Source organism: Pseudophryne corroboree, chromosome 9 (genome assembly GCF_028390025.1).
Source record: "Pseudophryne corroboree isolate aPseCor3 chromosome 9, aPseCor3.hap2, whole genome shotgun sequence".
Classification (NCBI taxonomy): Eukaryota; Metazoa; Chordata; class Amphibia; order Anura; family Myobatrachidae; genus Pseudophryne; species Pseudophryne corroboree.
Genome location: NC_086452.1, coordinates 332032212 through 332053383, shown reverse-complemented (window position 1 = coordinate 332053383; position 21172 = coordinate 332032212). Strand labels below are relative to the sequence as shown.

Below are 21172 nucleotides of genomic sequence, written 5' to 3'. Positions count from 1 at the left end.
TAGTAACACAACTTTCCATGTGTATGTCCTCCTCCTTACACTGTTGTCCCAGAACAGGACCTGGGAGAAGTCGCTCATATAGTACCTGTGAGTTAGGCCAGTTTGCTTTTAGCGTAATTAATAATCCTTGGTATGTCATAACCTCTCTTTAACATGGTAGCGTGTCCTTCAAGGGCATTTGTGGTTTTGCCAAAGCCACAAATGCCCTTTTACTTTTCTGCAATTGGCATAAAGGTTTTCTGTTCAGCCATTAAAAGCCTCACAATTTTGGAAGTACACGAACACTCAAACTTTGTATTTATATAATTAGATTGAATGTGTATACATAGTTGTGATTAGTGTACCCTAAGCATTATTTTGAATGGAACCCAGCCTGTCCTGTCTGTGTTTCTGGTGTTAAAAGGCTAGGTAAGCAAACAGATTTGGCTACATTGACACGCTACTGTAACTAACATAATGTCATAGGGATATCATTTTCCCTTTAGTATAATTAAAGGACATGGAACAACACCACCACACCTCTTGTCAGTCCTGATACCTTCCTGTTATTTATCATTGTACCTGATAAGGTGTGTGTGTGTGTGTGTGTGTGTGTGTGTGTGTGTGTGTGTGTAATATTGTACCCATCACCACATGACACAGCCATGTCCGCTTGCGGTGGGACTGTCCGATAGATATGAACTATGCTGTCACACCTGCTGCATGCTAAGGATTGTGTCCGCTCACAGCATGAGTCCTATGCAGCAAAAAGACCAGGGAAAAGAGATACAGTAGATTTATATTGCCCATGTGGTTATGTTGTCTCGCCTCTCAGGAGTCCAGGCTTCAGAATGTACACCTGCACAGTATATTCAGCAAAGGTTAGGGGCTTGGATGATTTTTTACAGGCCATGTTCTTTGAATCAGAAATGAGTTTGGGCTACTTTATTTGGTGATCTGGATTTTCTGAGTAACTGACAAAATAAAACACTAACCTTACAACACTTACAAGTTCATTTAATAGCCATCCGGTCAGCAAGTTGACAAAATGTCAACAGGCTCCGAATATCGTCTGTCAGACTGTTGATACGTATGTTAGGTCAATTAGGTAAACTGTCGAAACGTTCAGAATGTTGACACTTAACATGTGACACCATAATGTCAACATATTTTTTTATGTTCATGATTAGGGTTAGGCTAAAATAAGCAAAAAAACAAACATGTCGACATTCTGGTGTTGACATGTTAAATGAAGACATTCTGAACGTGTCAACATTTTAACCATGTTGACATAAGTATGTCGACATATTGGTTGTCCACCTAACATACGTGTTGACATTCCAAACCTGACATTCTGAACGTTGACTAGTCATACCACACCCATTTATTGTGGCTTTGTAAGTGTAGTTTATTTTGGTGTTGTGGATATGGTAATAGTCCTAAAACAATGGCTTTGAAAATGTAGGTATAAGCAGGTTTACTAAAATGTAGCACACAGGGATGTTATTAATGTTAAGCAAGTTAAACTAAGCATTATTCACAAGCATGATATAAGTGCTGGTGATATTTAGGGGGTTGGTATCGATATCCTTGCACTCACTATCCCGACCAGCAGAATGCCGACAGCGGAATCTCGATGGGTAAAATCCTGATAGATTACGGTAAGTTTTTTTACCCACTCCTCCTGCAGCATAACCCTAATCACCCCTAGCCCACTCCACAGCCTATCCCTAACTGTCCTCCCCCCTACAGCCTAACCCCAGTACTTACCATTGAGATTTCACTGTTTGTGTTCTGACTGCAACCATGTTTACTTGCTCCTGGATTGTACTAGTTGCTAAAACCAAAGGTGACCATGCTGTTTTTCTGTTGCCTTATTATATAAACCTGTCAGGATTTGACTATTATCAAAGTGATCTATAAATAAGTTGCCTAAAAATGAAGGAGCTGATATAGAGTTGAGCAGATGTCAGTACTACATACGTATCTTGTGTGGTTTCGCATTGTACCTGTTCTGGAGCAGAGAACACGCAAGTGTGAGTAATGTAATTTTGTTCACGCAGTGTCAGAGCAATTTCTGCGGACGTGTATTCAGCTTTGTATTGACCGCTAAGCGCATAATGTCAGCATTGCCAGTAGTATGATCATACAGATTTTGTGATACCCATGTCAATTATGCAAGCTTCTACACGTGTGTTATTTGGCACTTCATATAGCATCTGATAGTTTATACCACTTTCAGACAGAAGCCGGAGCTTTGACCCTAGTTTTTCCTGGCTTTTGGAACACGGGTAGGATCCCAGTCTCAACTCAGTACCCCCATTCACACAGGAGATGAAAATGCTTTTGGACTCGGTAATTTGCCAGGGCAAGCCAGCTTAACCTAGGTCATTTCTCTATGTGAAAGGGTCCATCCATGTAAAAAATGTTGAGGCTTCAACCCTGGTCTTAACCAGGGTCGACGCCCTGGCAATTTCGACCCAGGTGGACCCTTTAACATGGAGAAAGGATACGGCTTGCCCCGGTAAATAACCGAGTCCTATCCTCTGTCTGAAAGGGCTATTAGTAGGATGTTTGAGATGACACATATGCTCAGATGTAGTCATCGAACACAACTCACTGATGGCAATTGACCATTTGATAATTTTGTTTAAGTAATCTAATGAGTAGCTAAGTGCACTTGGTATTAATAGCCTTTTCCAGTGTAATTAGCGAAAACGTGCTAGTTATGACTACAGAGTTGTGAACTATCAGTAAATTTGCTGACAATAAAAAAAAAAATGTTAGTTATGTTTAAAAAACACTGCAATCAGTAAAAGTCTGACCGTCTCCTAACACTAATGATGTCAGTTTCCAATATTTATTACTGTACTTATTTGTTGCACACAAGCCACCGTGGAGACAGGACTAGTGAGATTTGTGCCCATGTTACTCACCCCTGTGTGGCATTGGCTTCCATCCTTACTCCTGCGTTCACACCACCCTCTCATAGTCCCACAGTGGACTGAGAGAATTAGAGTGATCCTCGTATGTGAATAAAGGGAAGACAGCTCATCACTTATCTGTGCTTCTCAGACCATGTACTGGATACAGCTGATTAAAATTGAGTCTTGCTCTGAAAATGATTCTATGAAAGTGAATTTGATGGAATTTTGTCAAACCACGTACTCCTTTTCTCCAAGGATCATTTAATACGCACAGGCAAGAATATTGTATGCATTCGTTTTTTTGATAACGATCATTATTATAGTTTGTTTTGTGTGTGTTGAACATTCAAGTTTTAAGCATTCCTTCTTGTTATAGATCTTTTAAACACTTTTCTGTGTGCCTTTAGTGAGGTGAGTGACACCATTCACTCGCCAATTACAAAGGATGTTGAGTAGACAAGTAAGGTGCACTATATCATGGTTACTGGACTGTCTGCTCAAGTCACCCCATCACACAATAACCTGAGGATTCCTTTAAAACTACATACAGTAGGTGATCCAATCTACCAGGCTCAGAGGGAGTTTCTCTTACATGTTATCACACAGAAAACCCCTTCAAATGTGATTTGCTAGGGAAGTCCTAAGAGGATTGGTGGGAAATATGTCTTGGTAAGAGACAGTAGTTCAATACACTTACAGATCATGGAATGCTTTTTACATCCTTCAAACTCTTTAAGAAGTGTAATGCTCAAAATGACAAACTTAAAAGATGAATCCTCTCCATTCACACTTGTACAGAAAAGTAAATGGTTTGCACTGCTTAGTGATATGACTTGCATTACATTAACATATCCAATGGGGAGCATATATTTGTAATGAAATTAGTCTGAACTTACTTCAGAGTTATGTACTACCAATCACAGTAACTGTGAGGTTACAGTTGGCCAAATAGGGTTAATTAGCTAATCAGGCCAGCGTCCCACAGCAGAATCCCTTAATCACATTGGGGATGTGAAATTTCATCCGTGCAGACGCGGCTTTGTGTGTAAATCTGCAGGAGCAGTTCTGGCTTTTCCGGGGTCAGATTCTCAAGAGCTCTATTAAATAGAGCCTTTGTTTTCCAGGCTGTATGATACGATCATGAGGAACCGGAGACTGTTAGTTTGGTCCTGGGGAGGGGCTGAAAGGGGAGGGAACACAGAAGACGCCATACTTAACCCGTTACATTTCTCTAAAATATTTTATTCCATGTAAAAATATACTGTTGTTGTTTTTTTTCTTTTCTTAAATGCTTTCCCCAATCACATCTATATGTGTGTGCCTGTCATTGGCAAACCAATTTTGTTTTTTTTGTTTTTGTAATTAGAAAAACTGTAAAAGTTTGCTAGAATATTTTTGTGAAGATGTTTCAAATAAAACAGGTACTGTAATTATAATAATAATTATTATCAATAACAGATTCTTATATAGTGCAGCATATTCCTCTGCGCTTTACTTGGGCACAACCATACAGAGTTTGCTTTTCAATCTCGGACACAAATGTAGTGATTCTCAATCACACACGCACAAATGTAGTGATTCACAATAACCTGTAGTACATTCCAGTGAGGCCAGTGACTGGGGAGGCACTGGCTAGTATCAGAGCCAGATTTACACACACACACACACACACACACACACACACACACACACACACACACACACACACACACACGATTTGGTGGTGAGTTTTGACTATAAAAATTATTCGAATAATGCAAAAAGTATATATATAAGTTATAAATATCTTCTTTGTAATATTTTACTAATTTTTACAGTCAAAACTCAAGTGTACTGGAGTATGACAGGTGAGGCCCTGACTGCACGTCACTGGTGAATTCCATACACACAAATGCAGTGATTTCAAATCACACACACATAAATGTAGCGAATCCCACACACAGACACACAAAAAAGCAAGCTGTGATTCCCAGTACACACACATAAATGTAGCATGCTTACCTATGCTCCCGCAAGTGTCGGGAGAATCCCGATTTTTCGGGCAGTTCTCCCACATCCCGCCCGCTTCCTGGTGAAGTGGGCAGGATGAGGAGATTCCACAGAGAAGTTCAGTGCATGTATGGAGGGGGCAGGGCTTAATGACGCAAATTTGCATCATTAAGCCCTGCCCCTCCTCACAGACCCGTGAATCACAGCCTTTTTGGGTGGGGCTTAATGACTGACAGTATAGCCCCGCCCCAAAGGTGCCAGCTTGATCTCCTCTCCAGTCTTCTCCCGGTGAGGTGACTTCAAAAGTCGGTAAGTGTGAAAAGTAGTGAATCCCACACACAGACACACAAACATGCAGTGATTCCCAATCACACACACACACACACACACACACACACACACACACACACACACACACACACACACACACACACGTAGTGAATCCCTCACACAGACACACAAGCATGCAGTGATTCCCAATCACACACACACACAAATGTAGTGAATCCCACACACAGACACACAAGCATGCAGTGATTCCCAATCACACACACAAATGTAGTGAATCCCACACACAGACACACAAGCATGCAGTGATTCCCAATCACACACACACAAATGTAATGAATTCCAGACACAGACATACGCAAAGATTCGCAATCACACACACACAAATGTAATGAATTCCAGACACAGACATACGCAAAGATTCCCAATCACACACGCACAAATGTAGTGAATCCCGCTGACACACACATATACAGAGATTCCCAATTACACACATTTGTCTGCGTTTGTTTGTCCCCACATATTGTAATTATAATAACCTGGGCTAAATGAAATATTTGATGTTAAAGCGGTCTTTATTAGGTTGCAATAATTTATGCTAACCAACTGATACCATTGACTAACCTACAAAATTCCTAGGAATACATGTATCAAGCAGACTAAATAAATGTGTTACCATATCTGTTAGCGGAAGCTGTTATATCTGCTGAAGGTTTTTTTCGCACATCTGCTGCAAAATGAGTGGCACTGTTTGCACTCACCATCAGACTATCAGAGCAGAGCGGCCACTTGTACTGGGCCATTTGAATTGTTGAGCCAAATAAAAAAAGCATTTACCATTTACAAGCAATAAATCTATTCTACTATATGTAGTGATTTGACAATGTCTTTAGCATTGCTCTTTTTTCATTGACTTATATTAGTCTTTACATTTTGTCATGCCCCTTATTTTTAACTGTGGACCTTGCAACCTGTACCGTCTCATTCATACCTGACTCCGATGTAGTAGATGATCCCTGATAGAATCTGGTTACCATGCTACTTTGGAGAGCACTGCCTATTGGCAGGCCGGATTACGGGTCACCTGGACCTGGGCCTGAAATTGATGAAGAGCCTATTGAAAAAAGGAGGGGGGGGGGCTGTGACTAGTTCTTTGTGGGTGTGGCCAGAGCCACGTGGAAATGTACACTCCTTACACTATCAGTCCCACTGACGCCCTAAATATATAAAAATAGAAAAAAAGCATAATTCTGTGAGGAAAATAGAAATGCAATTTTAATGCTTCCGATATAGGGCCAACCGTATGGCTTGCTAGGCAGCAGGCAATCATTGTGCTGTCATGATGATGGGCCTATTTTTATAGGGAGACCTGGATCTATAGCTCCATCTGCACCATTGTTAATCTGGCCCTTCCTATTGGTTATGTTATTTAGTAAGCAGCCAATATTTAATGAAACTCGCTGCAATGTAGCAGTATTTAAATGAAAGGGATTTTAGGATAAAATGACTATTGCCTTTCAGAAACCATTCCCAATGTTCCTATAAACTTTACTATGTTCACCTTGTTTCAGTCACTCTCGTTTCACTACTATAATGTTCTGTCTCTAAACATATTTTCAGCCCCATATATACAATTTTGCAGACACCATTAGCCCCTCAATTTCATTTTTGTTGTCAAAGGCACTGAGAGGAGGGAGTTCCGTGCCTGACGTCAAGTCACTTGTGCTTCGGGTTCCTATGGTAAGAAAAAAATAAAAAGTAAATCAAATGTATGTAAAATATTTCATTCAATATTCCAGAAAACCTTATCTTTTTATTTTTATTTATATATTTATCTTGTATATGTTTTTATGCACAGTTAAAGGAATGACAAGTCAGAAAAATTGGGTAAGATATGATATTTACATAAATAAGATACAGTTACACATAATGAGAAAGGAAAGACATACATTGAAAACAAAACCATCTTTAGCTGAATAAAGACTGATGGAGGAAGGGACAAATTTCATTATACACTGGGGTTTATCTGGGCATAGGACAAAGTATCAAATAACTTAACCCCAAATGGGTTCATGGATTTCTGTCCCTCTTCATATCAAAAAACCCAAAACTGAAACAAAAAATGGTTAAAACCAAAGTCTGCCGAGACATTGTGGTAAAAGCACCAGTCTCGTCACACCTGTCAAAAACAAAAATATATATATATAGATATATATTTTTATATTTACATATTGCTTTTACTGTTTCCATTTTTTCATCCTGATAAACATACTTCATAGTATCCTGTTTGGAAAAATGCCAGTTAATAGTGTTCCCCTTGTGGGGAAATAAAATGGCTGCCACTGAGAGTGTGCTAACTTTAAAATAGCTGCTTACTTACTGGAAGGTGTGACATTCAATTTCTTGTGCCCGTGGCACTATACCTACATATTGTTACACTAGCATTATCAAGTTGTTGGAGAATGCCTTGTAAATGTTAGTTTTTAGTTGATTTGTAGGAAATAGGTGGACAAATTGAATTTTATGAACTTCCCACCCTTCGTGGAAAGATCTGATTTTACCACTACTCTATCATGATGTAAGGGCTTTGTAAGTATACTATACTGCAATGTTTGCAACTATCACTGACATTTTTGAGACCTTATAAAAATATGTAAACTTCCACACTAGGCTCCTGATTGAAGACAGGAAGATCTAGAAATACTTTGTTACTCATTTTAGACAAGTAGAAAGTCATTATATCTGTTTTACAGTAGAGGGACTTCAGGTTTATTTCTTCAAGGAAAATTATTTGATCTAGCTTTCTGTTTATTTACATTTTTTATGACTTGCTTATCGTCTGTACTTAGTATTAGTTTTGCTGATATTACTATGCCTAAAGATTTAAACAGGAAGTGGCAGTCCAGACGTTGGCCATTTTAAACCTGGTGGAAAACTGTACCAGCTTTTTTCTTTTTATTTTAATAAACATACATCTATTGATTCAGAATGCATGACATACCAGTACCATGTTGAGGAGGTGAAAATGTCATCTTGATTTTCAAGACTCTCTCTGAAAATTGCACAGTACTGTGGATGAATATGCAAGCCAAATGTTGGCCATCTTGTTACACCCAAAATGAACTCCAATTGGAGCTATTTGTCACTGTATTGCTCTTACCACTGCACAATGAGTGGATTACTACTTGGATAATTATCTCCTGACTCCACAAATAATTTTTCTTCAGGATTATTAAAATGCAGCTCTGTTTGCTCACTATTCATGCAGATGGGATTAGGAGAACAAGAACTGTAATAGATTTTCCATCATAAATTACTATTCAACTTTGTATGCAAGTGAATAGTATAAACTAACAATCAGTCAATTTCCAAGTTGTTTAGTTGATTAGTGATGTTTGGACTATCCCTTCTTTGAAACAGGTTAGCAGCCCAGGTCAACTGGATAAAAAAGTCAAGCTGCTTTCGGATAGTAATTTGCCTTCAGCTGCCAATGGCTGTGCATAGTCAATTTTGCCAGCCAATCTGGCGCCTAAGATCAAAGCCACTACCAAGTCAGATGTTGCAGCTTTCTCCCTCAAAATGGGAGATACTAGTTCATTAATTGTGTATAATCTTTATTCCCTTCCCCCATCCCTGCATTGCCCTGCTATCCTACCCCACCATTTTTACACTGAAGTTTTTTTATGTCAGAGAAATGGCCCATTTTTCCCCGGTCACTGTCTTTCCCAGGGGCCCGTAGAAACCAGCTACAGTTTCCAGGTGCTCTTGGAATCCGGATTCTACCTGGGATCTGAGCTTTGGGAGGATCCCGGAGTAGTACGTTGCTATCCGAGAGATGTCCCTCCTTTTCCTGCTTTTCTGTAATTCTCATGGTCTCGAGAGAGTGGTGTAGACAGGCTGTTCCCAATGTGTTGGGCTGTGTGAGGGAGCCACACTAGGAGCATCAGAAATTGCAGTGTAGAGAGGACGCTGTGGTGGGCCCATGTAGGAGAATGCAGAGTAGAGGCTGGAGGCCTGACTAGGATGGCTGTAATAAGAACTTGTAGCTTGGTGATCTGAGTAGTCGAATTGTGGCCTTGAAATAGAGGGAAAGGCGGAACCATAATGTGGCAGCCCCAGTGAAGTGTAGGTCAGCTGTGATGTTGAAGGTTGATCTGTATAATGGCTGGTACTCGAGTTTTCTGTCTTCACCTGGGCTTTTGAGTCTGGCACAGTGGAAGCATGTTGCTTTGCCAAAGCCCAAGCAGGACCGGCAGCCAGAGCTCCACTGAGACCATAGCTGGAGGTGTAACCCCCAATGTGGCTTGGGTGGGCAGCATGACCATTGGGTGGAAGGTACTGGTCAAGCTCATTGACATCAAATGTTTCCATGTTGGACATGACATCATGGCTTATTTCCCCAATATCAACGTTTCCAAAATCAATATGGGGTTTCCCTCCTTCTGCCATAGTGCGAGATCCATCTCTCTTGCCTTCAGATTTTCCTCCCTGAAGCTCTGTTTTTGGTGTTGTTGGAGGAGTGGGAGGACCATGACTTTGACCTAAAATAAAAAGTTTGGTGTTACATGGTAAATAACATGGTTTTGACAGGAAGAGATGGATGCTTGCATAAAGATTATTGATTTTATGGAGTAGTGGAGTGGTTTTATTCTGCACTTTATATAAGTGGATATTTAGCGCACAGATGGAAGAGAGATAAACATAAAATGGAAATTTGCACATGTCCTTTATTCAACCTTGCGAAAGAACAAAATGTTGTTAATTTTGACACATAAAAAATCAAGAACTACATAGCAATTAAATTAATATAACTGTTAAATTCCTATAATATCCTATATAATAAAAGGCTAATGCTGATCCTCAATGGGGGGAATTCAAGTATTTGGTGCACTGCCACCACTAGATGGCGCCCATGGAGCAATTCAAGTGTTGCTACATTTGAGTGCACACAGCCACCGGCGCTGACATTGCTGTTATGTTGTTCAACATTTTGAAGGGACTGGTAATTAGTAAGAAAATAAAATTGCTACTTTTTAACACTTTTTAATTTGTTGTCCATGCAACTGAGGTAGGTCTAAGTTTTTCAGATGTGCATATTACCTGTGGAGTGTTCTGAATTTCCATCAGACATTGGGGAACCATGTCTATGGTCCAGGTGTGAGTTTTTGTAGTGAGCCTGTATGGACGCAGCACCTCCCTCAGTTTCAGAGGATCCATCTCCCTCTCCAGGTGTGGGCTTTCCATTCTTTCTTCTACGAGGCTGGTACTTATAATCTGGGTGGTCTTTCTTGTGTTGCATCCTCAGTCTCTCTGCTTCTTCTATGAAGGGTCTCTTATCATTCTCATTCAACAACCTGTGGAGAAAACCCCCAAAGAGGTTAAAAGGCTACCGACCGGTCAGTGTGTTATAAAAACAAACAAACCTTGAACACAAGTTAGGGAAGGCAGGACTATGAAGAAACCTAGGGTTTAAAATGAAGTTACTGATACTGTTTGTCTTTATTACCAATGTCCAGGCAAATGGGAAGAGAACATGGGTGGGCAAGATTCTGTTCAAGGACAGAGCTGTTGGTATTGATCCAAGCTGGTTCCACTTCAGATATATTATATAAAAATGTTATAGACATATAGTAATATTGGCAAGATATGTATTTTTAGGTGGTGGGGGGAGGGGGGGGGGGTTGTAGTTTTAATTTAATACAAACTGTTTTCAGTAAATAAAGCCAAGTTCAATATATTTTGCTTCTCTCAGGAACCGCCTTGTGCTTTGGTAAAATATTCTAGACTTCTTACCTCCAAAGCTTTCCCAATGTCTTGCTTAGCTCTGCATTGTGTAGGTGTGGATACTGGTCAGCTAATTTCCGGCGGGCAGCCTGTGCCCATACCATAAATGCATTCATAGGTCTCTTCACATGTGGTTTTGACTTATTGCCTCCATTGACTCTCACTGGCATAGGGACTAGTGTCCAGTCATAACCGCTCAAGACCTGGGAGACAGCTTCACGTATACAGACAGGAAATCTTTCATCTTCTGAATCATGCTCTTTTTTCACCTTTCCTTCTTCATCATCATCTGGACCGGAGTGGGCATGAGATGCTAGGGGCTCAGGTGTTAAAGAAGTATCTTCAGACCCAACAGGGCTCATCTCAACCTCAGATAGGCTCTGATCGTCACTCATGATGTGTCTGCCTCTCACCAGGAAACTGGAATAGTTAATAATAATATTATTACAGCTTCTGCCCTGAAGAAAGCATATAACAATATAACATTCTTTCCAAAGAAAAGAAATAGGGCTACATCATCTCGAAGAGGAAAGTGTATTTCCCCCTGAGCACTTACACAACATGAAAAAAGTTACACAAATCAAACACATGCCAAGTTTCCATCTGCATTGTTTAACAAATATCATGGAGCAATCTACACTAAGGTCTATGTAAAGCAGGAGCACTTTATGGTCATATACAGTAAGAATGTTTCCAATTAGTAATATTTAAGCTTGGTCTTTGCATGTAACAAGGAGATCACAACAATGTTAAATATATCCCTGATAATCTCGTTAGCATAAAAACATAATCTTGTGGCATAAACTGCAAAGAATCCCGACACTGTCTAAACCTGTCCTGTTATGTTGCAGTCAGGGCATTCCTCACAATAAATATTGTCACATCTTGTGTTGTTAATAACCTACATTTTGATAATTTTTGCCAAGGAAAATTCCCAGTACCTTAATAGAAAATTAAAATCACCAAACTTCAGATAGAAAACCAAGCACAGTCCATGTCTGACCTCTATGTATGCTATAGGAATTTATTCTAGGTATAATCCTTAAATAATATGTAATTAGTAGCCACATGCAAGCAAATTTGTGTGGCGTCAGCAACAGCCAAAGAAATACTTTCCTAAATAGAATATCTAAGTGGGGTGAAGGATTTAACAAACAAAGCTAATTGGGTGAATGAGTTGTTTTGTAACACTTAAACTGTATAGCAGACGTGTCATTTAAAGTGGAATACATTTGTGTGTTTTTGCGTCAGTAAAAATAAATACACTATTTACTTATTGCTTATAAAACTAAGTCACTTTTATTGAAGTTCAAATGCATAACAAATATAGATATATCCACAAAGAATACTTGCATTGGAGATAAAATACATAACAAGGATATATTCACAAAGAATCAAAATCATAAACTGTCCACTTCCTTTACAATATTTAGGAATACAAAATAGTGCAATTCTGTAAATTATTCACCAGTAGTCAGCCTTCCCTAATAAAGTACCATTAAATGCCAGTATAACAAAATTAAAACATTAACAAGCGATAAAATATAATATTTAATTATTAACTTTGAGTGTATATGTAAAAGGATTTTTATATAGAAATATTACAAGACACACAGTATATTAGTATATCAAATGCATGAAAACACCAATAAATCAAAGTATAAAAATGGTGTAGTGGTACAGCTGCAAACCTGGGCCTGTGATGTGTACAGCAATAGTAACATTAAATATTAATTAATATAAATTAATATTGTCAACCAAGATCTTATCTAAAAATGGAAAATGAGTATTATATTTAAATAAATTAGCAAGTGTGAATTTGTGTAACATAATATCTAAATACAAACAATAAAAAAATCTAAATATGTTATTGTTCTTATAGTTTAGCAGATTCTAAAGGGGGATAAAAATGCCTTCTTTAATTGTTCTGTCCATCTGCAATAAAGAGTTATGAAATTAAATAAACCTAATTTCAACTCACTTTTCAAAGTCAAAGATTTGTAGTTTTTCATATAATTTTATTATTATTTTCCATTGTTAACCCTGTGGGCCCATATTATTTGGCCGAAATTATGCTACAAACTTCAGTTTTACTCTATGTTAAATTGCAGAGTTTATTATAATTGTTCTGATTACCAGAGTTCTTAGTCTTTAGCATGTGCACCTACATTTCCTCTTTTGTTTCTGCTCAGAACTACAAGTCTCAGCATATTATGTTTAGAATTAGGGTGTGCAGTCCAGCCCCCCATATAACCCTGTTTCCTTGCAGATTAAATTTAACAATATATCTGTAATACGGTTGCCATTAATGGAACTGCAAACATATATACAGTATCTGCTACCAAATACTATTTATTTTTTTATCCTGAATGCTCATGATTTGTTTATTTGGCCAGAGTGACTTGGCATCCTTAATTGTTTCAATACTAATATTGCGTCACATTTCATACATGCAATCGTGTTCTACAGTTCCATTGTGTATATCTATGTGATTGTCCAAGCACCTACTTTGCTTCATCAACATTTTGCACATAGATTACAGATACATGTCTACTGTAGTTTGTTTTCCTAATAAGGACACAATCTTTTTAGCTCTTGAACTCAGAATGTATTACTTAAAGCAGACACTTGTACAGTACATCTCCCTTACCGTACAAACTCTGTTAATGCTGTTAATGTAAGTTTCTTCATTAACTTTGTCAACATTTTAGAATGATTTGAAATGGCATGACAATAAATCACATTTCTCTTAATCAGTGCAGGCTTCCCCTGTCTTTGGGAGGGTTTGTTTTTTTTCTAATTAAACTAAATAAAAAAAATAAGTTTTATATAGAATGATTAAATCACATTGAAAACATAAAATCTATTGGAAAAGAAAAACAAAACAAATGGAAACTTAAAATGCAAGAAGAGGGCGGAGGATGGCGTTGAAAGTAATAGGGTTTTATGCAATGCTATGGAAGCAAATGATCTATTTTCTTAATATCTGTCTACCAAGGAAAACAGTGTCTTCACTTTTGAATCACTTATGCCTTTTAAATGTATACAATATTATTTGTAAAAATACAAATTAAATAAGTGCAATCAATTGCTAGAAGAAAATACTCCGTTCAGCCTGCTTCTTGTCCAGAAAACTACTTCCAGTGCTTACTGTAGTAATGTCTATGCATTTTCTCCCCTCTCAGTAGCATGAATAGGATCATGTGTTTTGGAGATAAAATGAATGCATGAACCTCAATTCCAACCAACCCCAAATCAAAAAATACCTTTCCAAGCTGAATTATTATTATTATTATTATTATTATTACTACTACATTAAATTGAGTAGTTCATTCAGTTATTTACATATCACAAGCTATTGAGGGAAAAACATTTCTAAACAGTAATCAAAATGATGGATCTGTATAAAATGACAATACAACAAGTAAAATATAGTAGAAAACAGGAAATTGTCAGCTACATGTAAAAAATTCAAAGCAAAAAAAAAAATCTAGAAAAGGCTGTGTCTATTGAGAAAGTGAGGAAAGTAATTAAAATAATCATGATAGCTCACAGAGAACGGATCGTATGAACAAGAACAACTTTGGACAAAAGAGTAGAATGAAAAAAGTTAAGACATCTGAACAAATGTTTTGAGAGAAGTGCAAGGAAGAGACAAAAGTGTAATGGGGCAATTAGTGGAAATGTTTGAGCTAAAGGTGATAGCCTACAGTATAAAAGTACTGTGAGAAAGTTGGCAACATAGGACATATATCAGGTGGAGAAAAACACTAAATAAAGAGATGTGTGAATAATTAGTTAATGAGACACATGCAGAGATTTAGCTGGAGGAGCCAAAGTGAGATATGTGAGAGCACAAGATAAACAACATTGATAAATAAGGGTAAAAAAGAAAAAGAATTAGTAATAGCAAAATAAGTAGGGAATTGGGGTGAGAATAGGGAATAAACATTATGTCATAATAATAATTGTAGAATATATGATATAAAATAGAAGACAAAATAAATTAAGTTAAATGAGACTAGTAATCAAAATGGTATATTGTGGTTGTTTAAAGAGGGAACAGAAAAATGAGGCTCAGAAAGAGAGGCGAAGCAGGAAGAGTAGGAATGCAGAACGTACCTACTGAGTCTTGGTGGTAGGAGGTGTGCTGGCTCGATGCTGTGTCAGTAATAGAGGCTCTGTTCTCCTATCTGAATGATGCTCTGTTCGCTGCCCTGATCACTTCTCCCCATGCATTTAAGGCAAAGCTTTTCTCAAACAGCCATTGGCCCTTCTAATTGGCTGCCACCAATGAATGGGAGGGGACTACGATGAGATGTACCTATTTCTGCCAAGAAATTGAAAACAAAAAATACAAGATTTTCCACTTTTTCACAAAATATATAGTAAACTTTTTTTTTTTATTAGACTCTCTGGTGACAAAAGGGTTACATCTTTAAGAAAATAACCTCTGCTATTGCATTAACATCTATGATAGTAGTTACTAGGTCTCCTTCACCATCCTGAGTTTAGACATAAAATGCTAATCCACATAAACCCCACTTTGCACAAAGTTACCCCTGCATTACATTAAGTAAAGTCACCACATAACCATATAGAGATTGTGCACTTTTGACAACTTTTCTAGCAGACTCGCATGCTTGCTATGCAAAAGCTTCTGAAGCTATGTATGCCCAGCTATTCAATCATGGTACCTAAGAACACCTATAAACGACTGCATTTCTTTCCAATACACAGCACAGACATTGCACGTCCCCTGTACTGCTGTGCAGCTAATCCTGAGTTTCAGCCTTTACAACACCTCATTCATTCACTTCTAATCCAGACTTGATTCATTAATCCACAGATCTTATTCTCTGCCTTGGCACTACACTAAATATGTAATATAAACACAAAACTTGTATACAGCACACACATGTGCCTGCATTGAAAGCTGGACATGAAAAAAAGTTCTACTTATAAGCAAGTGAAAAAAAATAAATAGAAAAACTGGTTGACTAAACCAGACTGCTAACTTAAATGCTCTGCATCAATGCACTCACTATCTATCTGTTCCCGTGTTATCTACCTGCCTCCATGTTTCCTGATTGTATTATTTCCACCTCACCGTCCTTTCCATTCAAAGTCTCGTCATCTCTCTCTTCACCCTGTCTTCAGTTCACCTCACTTCTTTTTCTGTTTGTATAAACCATTTTTCATGCTGTTACTTTACTTTAACCTGTGTGTCTTTCTTTTGTTAAATAGCAGAATTATGCTAGGGGAGCTTCCCTGATAGCACAACGCTGATGATTACCTATGCCTTTGCTCTGTCTGTGTTAGACAGACAGCACCATGCCTGTACAGTATACATTGTCCCTGCAGATGTAGTGTGATGCGTCTGTGAAGGTATGTTCTGTAGGAGTGGAAAACAGACAGAGGATGTTATGCACAGCCTGAGGGTCTCATGTCCTCATCTGAGCGACTGCTGGAACAGTGTGCAATTGTTGGTCCCCTCTGTTAGAAATGAAAAGCCCAGCAACTGGCAACTGTCTTCCCAGGGGAGCAAAGTTATAAAGTCACACGGATACATTAACTCTTTTACTGCTACAAATTACCATTGTCCCAAAGGTTAGGGCATCAGCACAATTGCATAATAGCTCAGGATTAAAAAGGAATAAAAAAAATGAAACACAACACAGCTTCACATCTTCTAATGGACTGCTACCAACCTGTCATTGAAGGGAACTGATTTACCATATTTGAGTATTCACAATTAAGAGACATTAGTGTTAAGATCATCTAATAATTAAATTAGCTGCTGATGTTCCATTGACAGAGACACCTTTCATTAGAGTTAACGTCCTTCTAATGAATGCTGAGATGTACATGTGCAAGTGAGACACTGACAGCTATTCTAGCACCGAGCAGCTGCTATTATCTCACATGGACATCAGTGACAGCAAGCTTGCTGGGATTTGTACAGGGACCTCATAATGAAATGGTAATGAAAATCCTGGTTTTGCTTAGACGATTTTGTAAATTTCATCGAATTTGATTTTCAGCAGCTCTGCAGTGATCCTCACCCCTCTTGTACCTGAGCTTTTTTCCCTCCCCCCCCTCAGAGACAACGCAGGCTTTTGTCCTAAGGGCAGGCCGCTCGCATATAGACCTTCCATTGTCCTGTCTTATTGGCGTAGCCAGGCTAGGCCGAAAGCCTGCACAATGAAATCTTACATACAGTAAAAAGGGGACATTAAAAAACTCTCCACAATAACTCTTGTGTTTAAAAAAAAAGGAGCAATGAAAGTTTGATAAGGGATACAGAGGCCCCCCTCCTCTTCCTCTCCTCCCTCCCCGGGATTGAAAACACTGAATATCTTTCTAGGCCAGGCTCATGGGTCTTTTTTTTTTTTTTTTCTTGATTTTCGGCTTGTCTTTGTGTGTACACTCTTTGTTCATTCCAGGTGAACCGAAATCATGTGATATGAAAGGGGGACAGAGCGGGTTATTATAAAGAGTTTTCGGGCTCTGCCGAGGGCTGTCAGTGAGAAGATGCAGGCTTGGGGGAAACATAGCTATCTGCCTGCAGGGCCAGGTCTTCTACCATCTAATGGCCCACAGCATAGGGCATCTTTACATCTGGAGAGAGATCATTCCTTTCATCTCTGTAGATGCCATATGTCTTGCAGGGTAAGCGACTTGCCAGATATGAAGATCCTGTCCCACCTTTTATGATGTTTGTGGAGTTTGAATGGTTTGTCCAGTGGAATAATCCTGAATAATGGAGAAGACTGGGATATAGATCAACTGCTTATCACCTGGATATTATAGGAGACATCATTAATCCCTCTTATGTTTGGTGTATTGGATGTATCCCCTTACAGTAAGGTTATTCACATATTCAACTTATGAAAAGGTGGACGTTCTACATATTCATCTTTGGAATTGTTCTTTTTTGGACTCTAAAGGCTGAGACAGGTGACATGGCTTCCTTCATTTCCAGAGTAACAAGGCAGTAGGGGTGGGATGGCCGAAAATACTTTTCTTACTGCAAAAGAAACCTGGTTGGTTCTCATTATTCAGGCAGTCAGAGATGGGCCCTATAATCTAAGCGTTTCCAGAGACCCTGCATTTCACCCCAATGGGAGGAGCTTTGCTATGCAGATATGCAAGGATTAATACTTTTTGTATCTGTTTTTATCACTTTTGTATCAGTAGGGTGGTATTGAAAGAATGTAATGCATAAATACCTTTAATAGCTCCTAATTAGACTGAATATGTGACAGGCTGTTAATCTCCCTGCACTCCATCTTGAGTTAAACTTTATCACTTTTGTTGCTATGTTAATGGGTTACAATTCCTAATCTGTGCACCTAGGGCCTGATTCTGAGGTGGGAGTAAAGCGAAAAGTAGCAAATAAGTGCAATACAAGGGGTACAAATATATATATATATATATATATATATATATATATATTTGCATGCAGCGTACGTATTGGTTGATTTTGCATATAGCCCCTAGATGCTGTACAACTTTATTTTGACATAGCAATTTAGATTTAGGACTTGCCCCTCACAAGTCTAAAGCTCTCTGCACAGTTTAAATCTGCTCCTTACCTGCCCACCCCCGCAGTGCAGCATGGGTTTGCCAAGTTGCACTGTTGCTTGCTCTTTTTTGCCTTAAGATTGGCCATACACCTAAAGATTGATTGTCCTATCTGGCTGGTTTGAACGAAAATCTGGTAATGTATGGGAACAAATGACAATTGACCATTTGCTCCAAAATGCCGGAAAACTGACAAAAACTGTCATTCAGACAAATTGGTTAAATCAAATGGATTTAACCAATTTGTCTGATTGGCCATTTTTGTCTGCTTTTCAGTGTTTTAGAGCAAATGGTCTCATTACCAGATTTTCGTTACAACCAGCCATATTGAACAATCAATCTTTATATGTATGGCCAGCTTTACTCCCAACTCAGAATCAGGCTCATAAAGAACATGAATTCACATACATTGATGACCATGTAAAGTTTCTTTATTGTATATATCTTGTTTTATGTCAAATTTGCTGACACCATTTACATCAGGGACTGTCAGTTATAATCTTGAACTGGTGTAATGTTAAATTTAATTGAAAAGCTAATTGTTGAATGGAAAACAAATCTTGGACATATCACTGTTTCGTAGGTGTATCTACAGGTTAACAGAAATATAAATCCACAAGCACAGTAGGGGTAAATATATAATCCACCTTCCTCTTGAATTCCTCTGATTATCTCTCCTGGTGATGACAGTATGTAATCTTGTACTATTAAATCCAGTCTGTGATCAAAGGTATAATGCTGGATGGGATAGAACCTAGCTCCCTCCCGTGTGCACCTGCTGTTAACCCTGTCCCTTCCATGTACCCCCTTACCTCGCCCCAATATGTCACATGCAGTAATCTGCAGGGAGGACGAGTAGCCAGAATGACTATTTTTCTTTTACATCTGTATTTTGAAATTAGCAAACAGCCCATTTATATTAATAGTGTTGCACATTCACAGTTAAGTTAATTAAGGCCTCATTTAACCTTCCTTAATGGCAGATGCAGAACGTAAAGACATATATCCCCTGTTTTTAGGGGTTAACTACAATTTGCAAACTGATCTAAACCATTCTAAAGCTTATATTGCTCTAACCTAGAGGTTCTCAAACACGGTCCACAAGGCACCCCAATGGTCCAGGTTTTACGTCTATCCATGGTTGGCCACAGGTGACTTAATTAGCACCTCAGTCAATTTGATTAACCATCTGTGCTGATCCATGGATATACCTAAAACCTGGACCGTTGGGGTGTCTTGAGGACCGCGGTTGACAGCCTCTGCTCTAACCCATAGTTTCCCAAACTCCACCATTACAGTGCAGGTTTAAAGGATACCCATGGTTTAATCAAATTGACTGAGGAATGAATTAGGTCACCTGTGCTCAAGCATGAATAGCCTTAAAACCTGGACTATAATGGCAGATTATATTCCACCACTGTTCTATTTCATGTCAAGAAATATTTAGAGTGCTTCTAGGAAATCAGACTTTTATTTAAGGGAAACTATAAATAAATAAAAATCTTAATGAATTGCTTGATGGAGAACTACAACTTCAAAGGGCATCTTAAAATTGGAATTTTGGTTGCAGTTACATTTCGCTGCTACTAATGGCAAAATCTGTAAATGATGGTGCTTAAAGTCTTGACCAACCGGGAATTGATCTAAGTACAACCACCTCCATCTTTTCATAAGATGACAACATCTCTAAGCATCTGATTCTACAGCTCATACATGAAATCTTATCCTTTATATAAGTTAGTAGTATGAGGAAATACTGATGTGGAAGATATTCCTTTTGCAAGTTGTAATGACAGTCACAACATAGACTAGTAATCAGAGTGCATCAAAGAAAGGGAAATGTTACTTTAGTTTGCTATTTACAGCATACATTTTCACTTTACAAGCATGGCTAATTGCTATAACATGTTCTCTGTCCTTGGATTACTAATCATACAGCTGGAGGCAGAAAGTAGCTCCTGACACAGCAAGGCATCTTCAAATAAACTATTCTGTATCTGAAGAACGTTACTTACTGATCAGTCACATGGGGGCTATTTACGCAGGACTTTTGTGGCAACTGTTTTGAATTCTGACCATAGCAAAAACAAAAACAAAAACTGGATGGAAAATTGCAATAGAACTGAAGGAGCACTGTAACTAAGTCATATGCACCGGACATGTTCGTTATAGTGGAAATTTCACTAATTGATAGTCCCTATGAAGACACATTTTACCAATTCTAGGTCTTATGGCTAGTCATAAAATAGGCTCTTTGTGAGGTAGGTTACTAGAGCTGATAAATAGGTAAAGTTTAGAGAGGAAACATAAATGAAACAAATTACATTTAGTAATTTGCTTGACTGCAAATCTTAATCCCGGTAGTTTGATCAATTATAATGTACATCTGTGTTTCCCAACCTTGGTCCGAAAGCCACACTAACAGTCCAGGTTTTAGTGTGCCCAAGTTAGGCTATCCTTAAAACCTGGAGTGTGCCTTGAGGACTGTGGTTGGGAGCCCCTGATGTACACCCTAGAAATATATTACAAAGCAGACTAACAGATATCAGTTGATTCTAAAAATATTTGTTGTGATTTTTTTTTACCAGTAAATAAGTGCAAAAATAAATACAATAGTG

General features: G+C 38.4%; 1 protein-coding gene across 4 annotated transcripts; it reads right to left on the bottom strand.

The window, feature by feature from the left end:
- Positions 1-5739: 5739 nt before the first annotated feature.
- On the bottom strand, positions 5740-15242 carry SOX10 (SRY-box transcription factor 10). Of its 4 annotated transcripts, none has more exons than XR_010186892.1 (5): positions 15090-15241; positions 10977-11387; positions 10284-10537; positions 8185-9724; positions 5740-6918 (listed from the first exon to the last, which is right to left on the bottom strand). XR_010186892.1 is itself a non-coding variant. In XM_063940561.1 (4 exons), exons 2-4 carry the CDS (start codon positions 11360-11362, stop codon positions 9051-9053), a joined length of 1314 nt encoding a protein of 437 aa, XP_063796631.1. In that variant the 5' UTR covers positions 11363-11387; positions 15094-15242; the 3' UTR covers positions 7000-9050. The 4 variants fall into 4 exon arrangements, 2 of the variants coding, with proteins under 2 accessions (XP_063796631.1, XP_063796630.1); XR_010186893.1 differs by having other exon boundaries at positions 8967-9724; XM_063940561.1 differs by lacking the exon at positions 5740-6918 and having other exon boundaries at positions 7000-9724; positions 15094-15242.
- Between the last annotated feature and the right edge of the window lie 5930 nt (positions 15243-21172).

Excerpts from the sequence above, each read along its gene's own strand:
- SOX10 (XM_063940561.1), bottom strand. The coding sequence starts at position 11,362 with ATGAGTGACGATCAGAGCCTATCTGAGGTTGAGATGAGCCCTGTTGGG. Across the intron at positions 10,538-10,976 it reads ACATTGGGAAAGCTTTGGAG|GTTGTTGAATGAGAATGATA; the intron begins GTAAGAAGTCTA and ends TTTTCTCCACAG. Across the intron at positions 9,725-10,283 it reads AAATTCAGAACACTCCACAG|GTCAAAGTCATGGTCCTCCC; the intron begins GTAATATGCACA and ends TTTTTATTTTAG.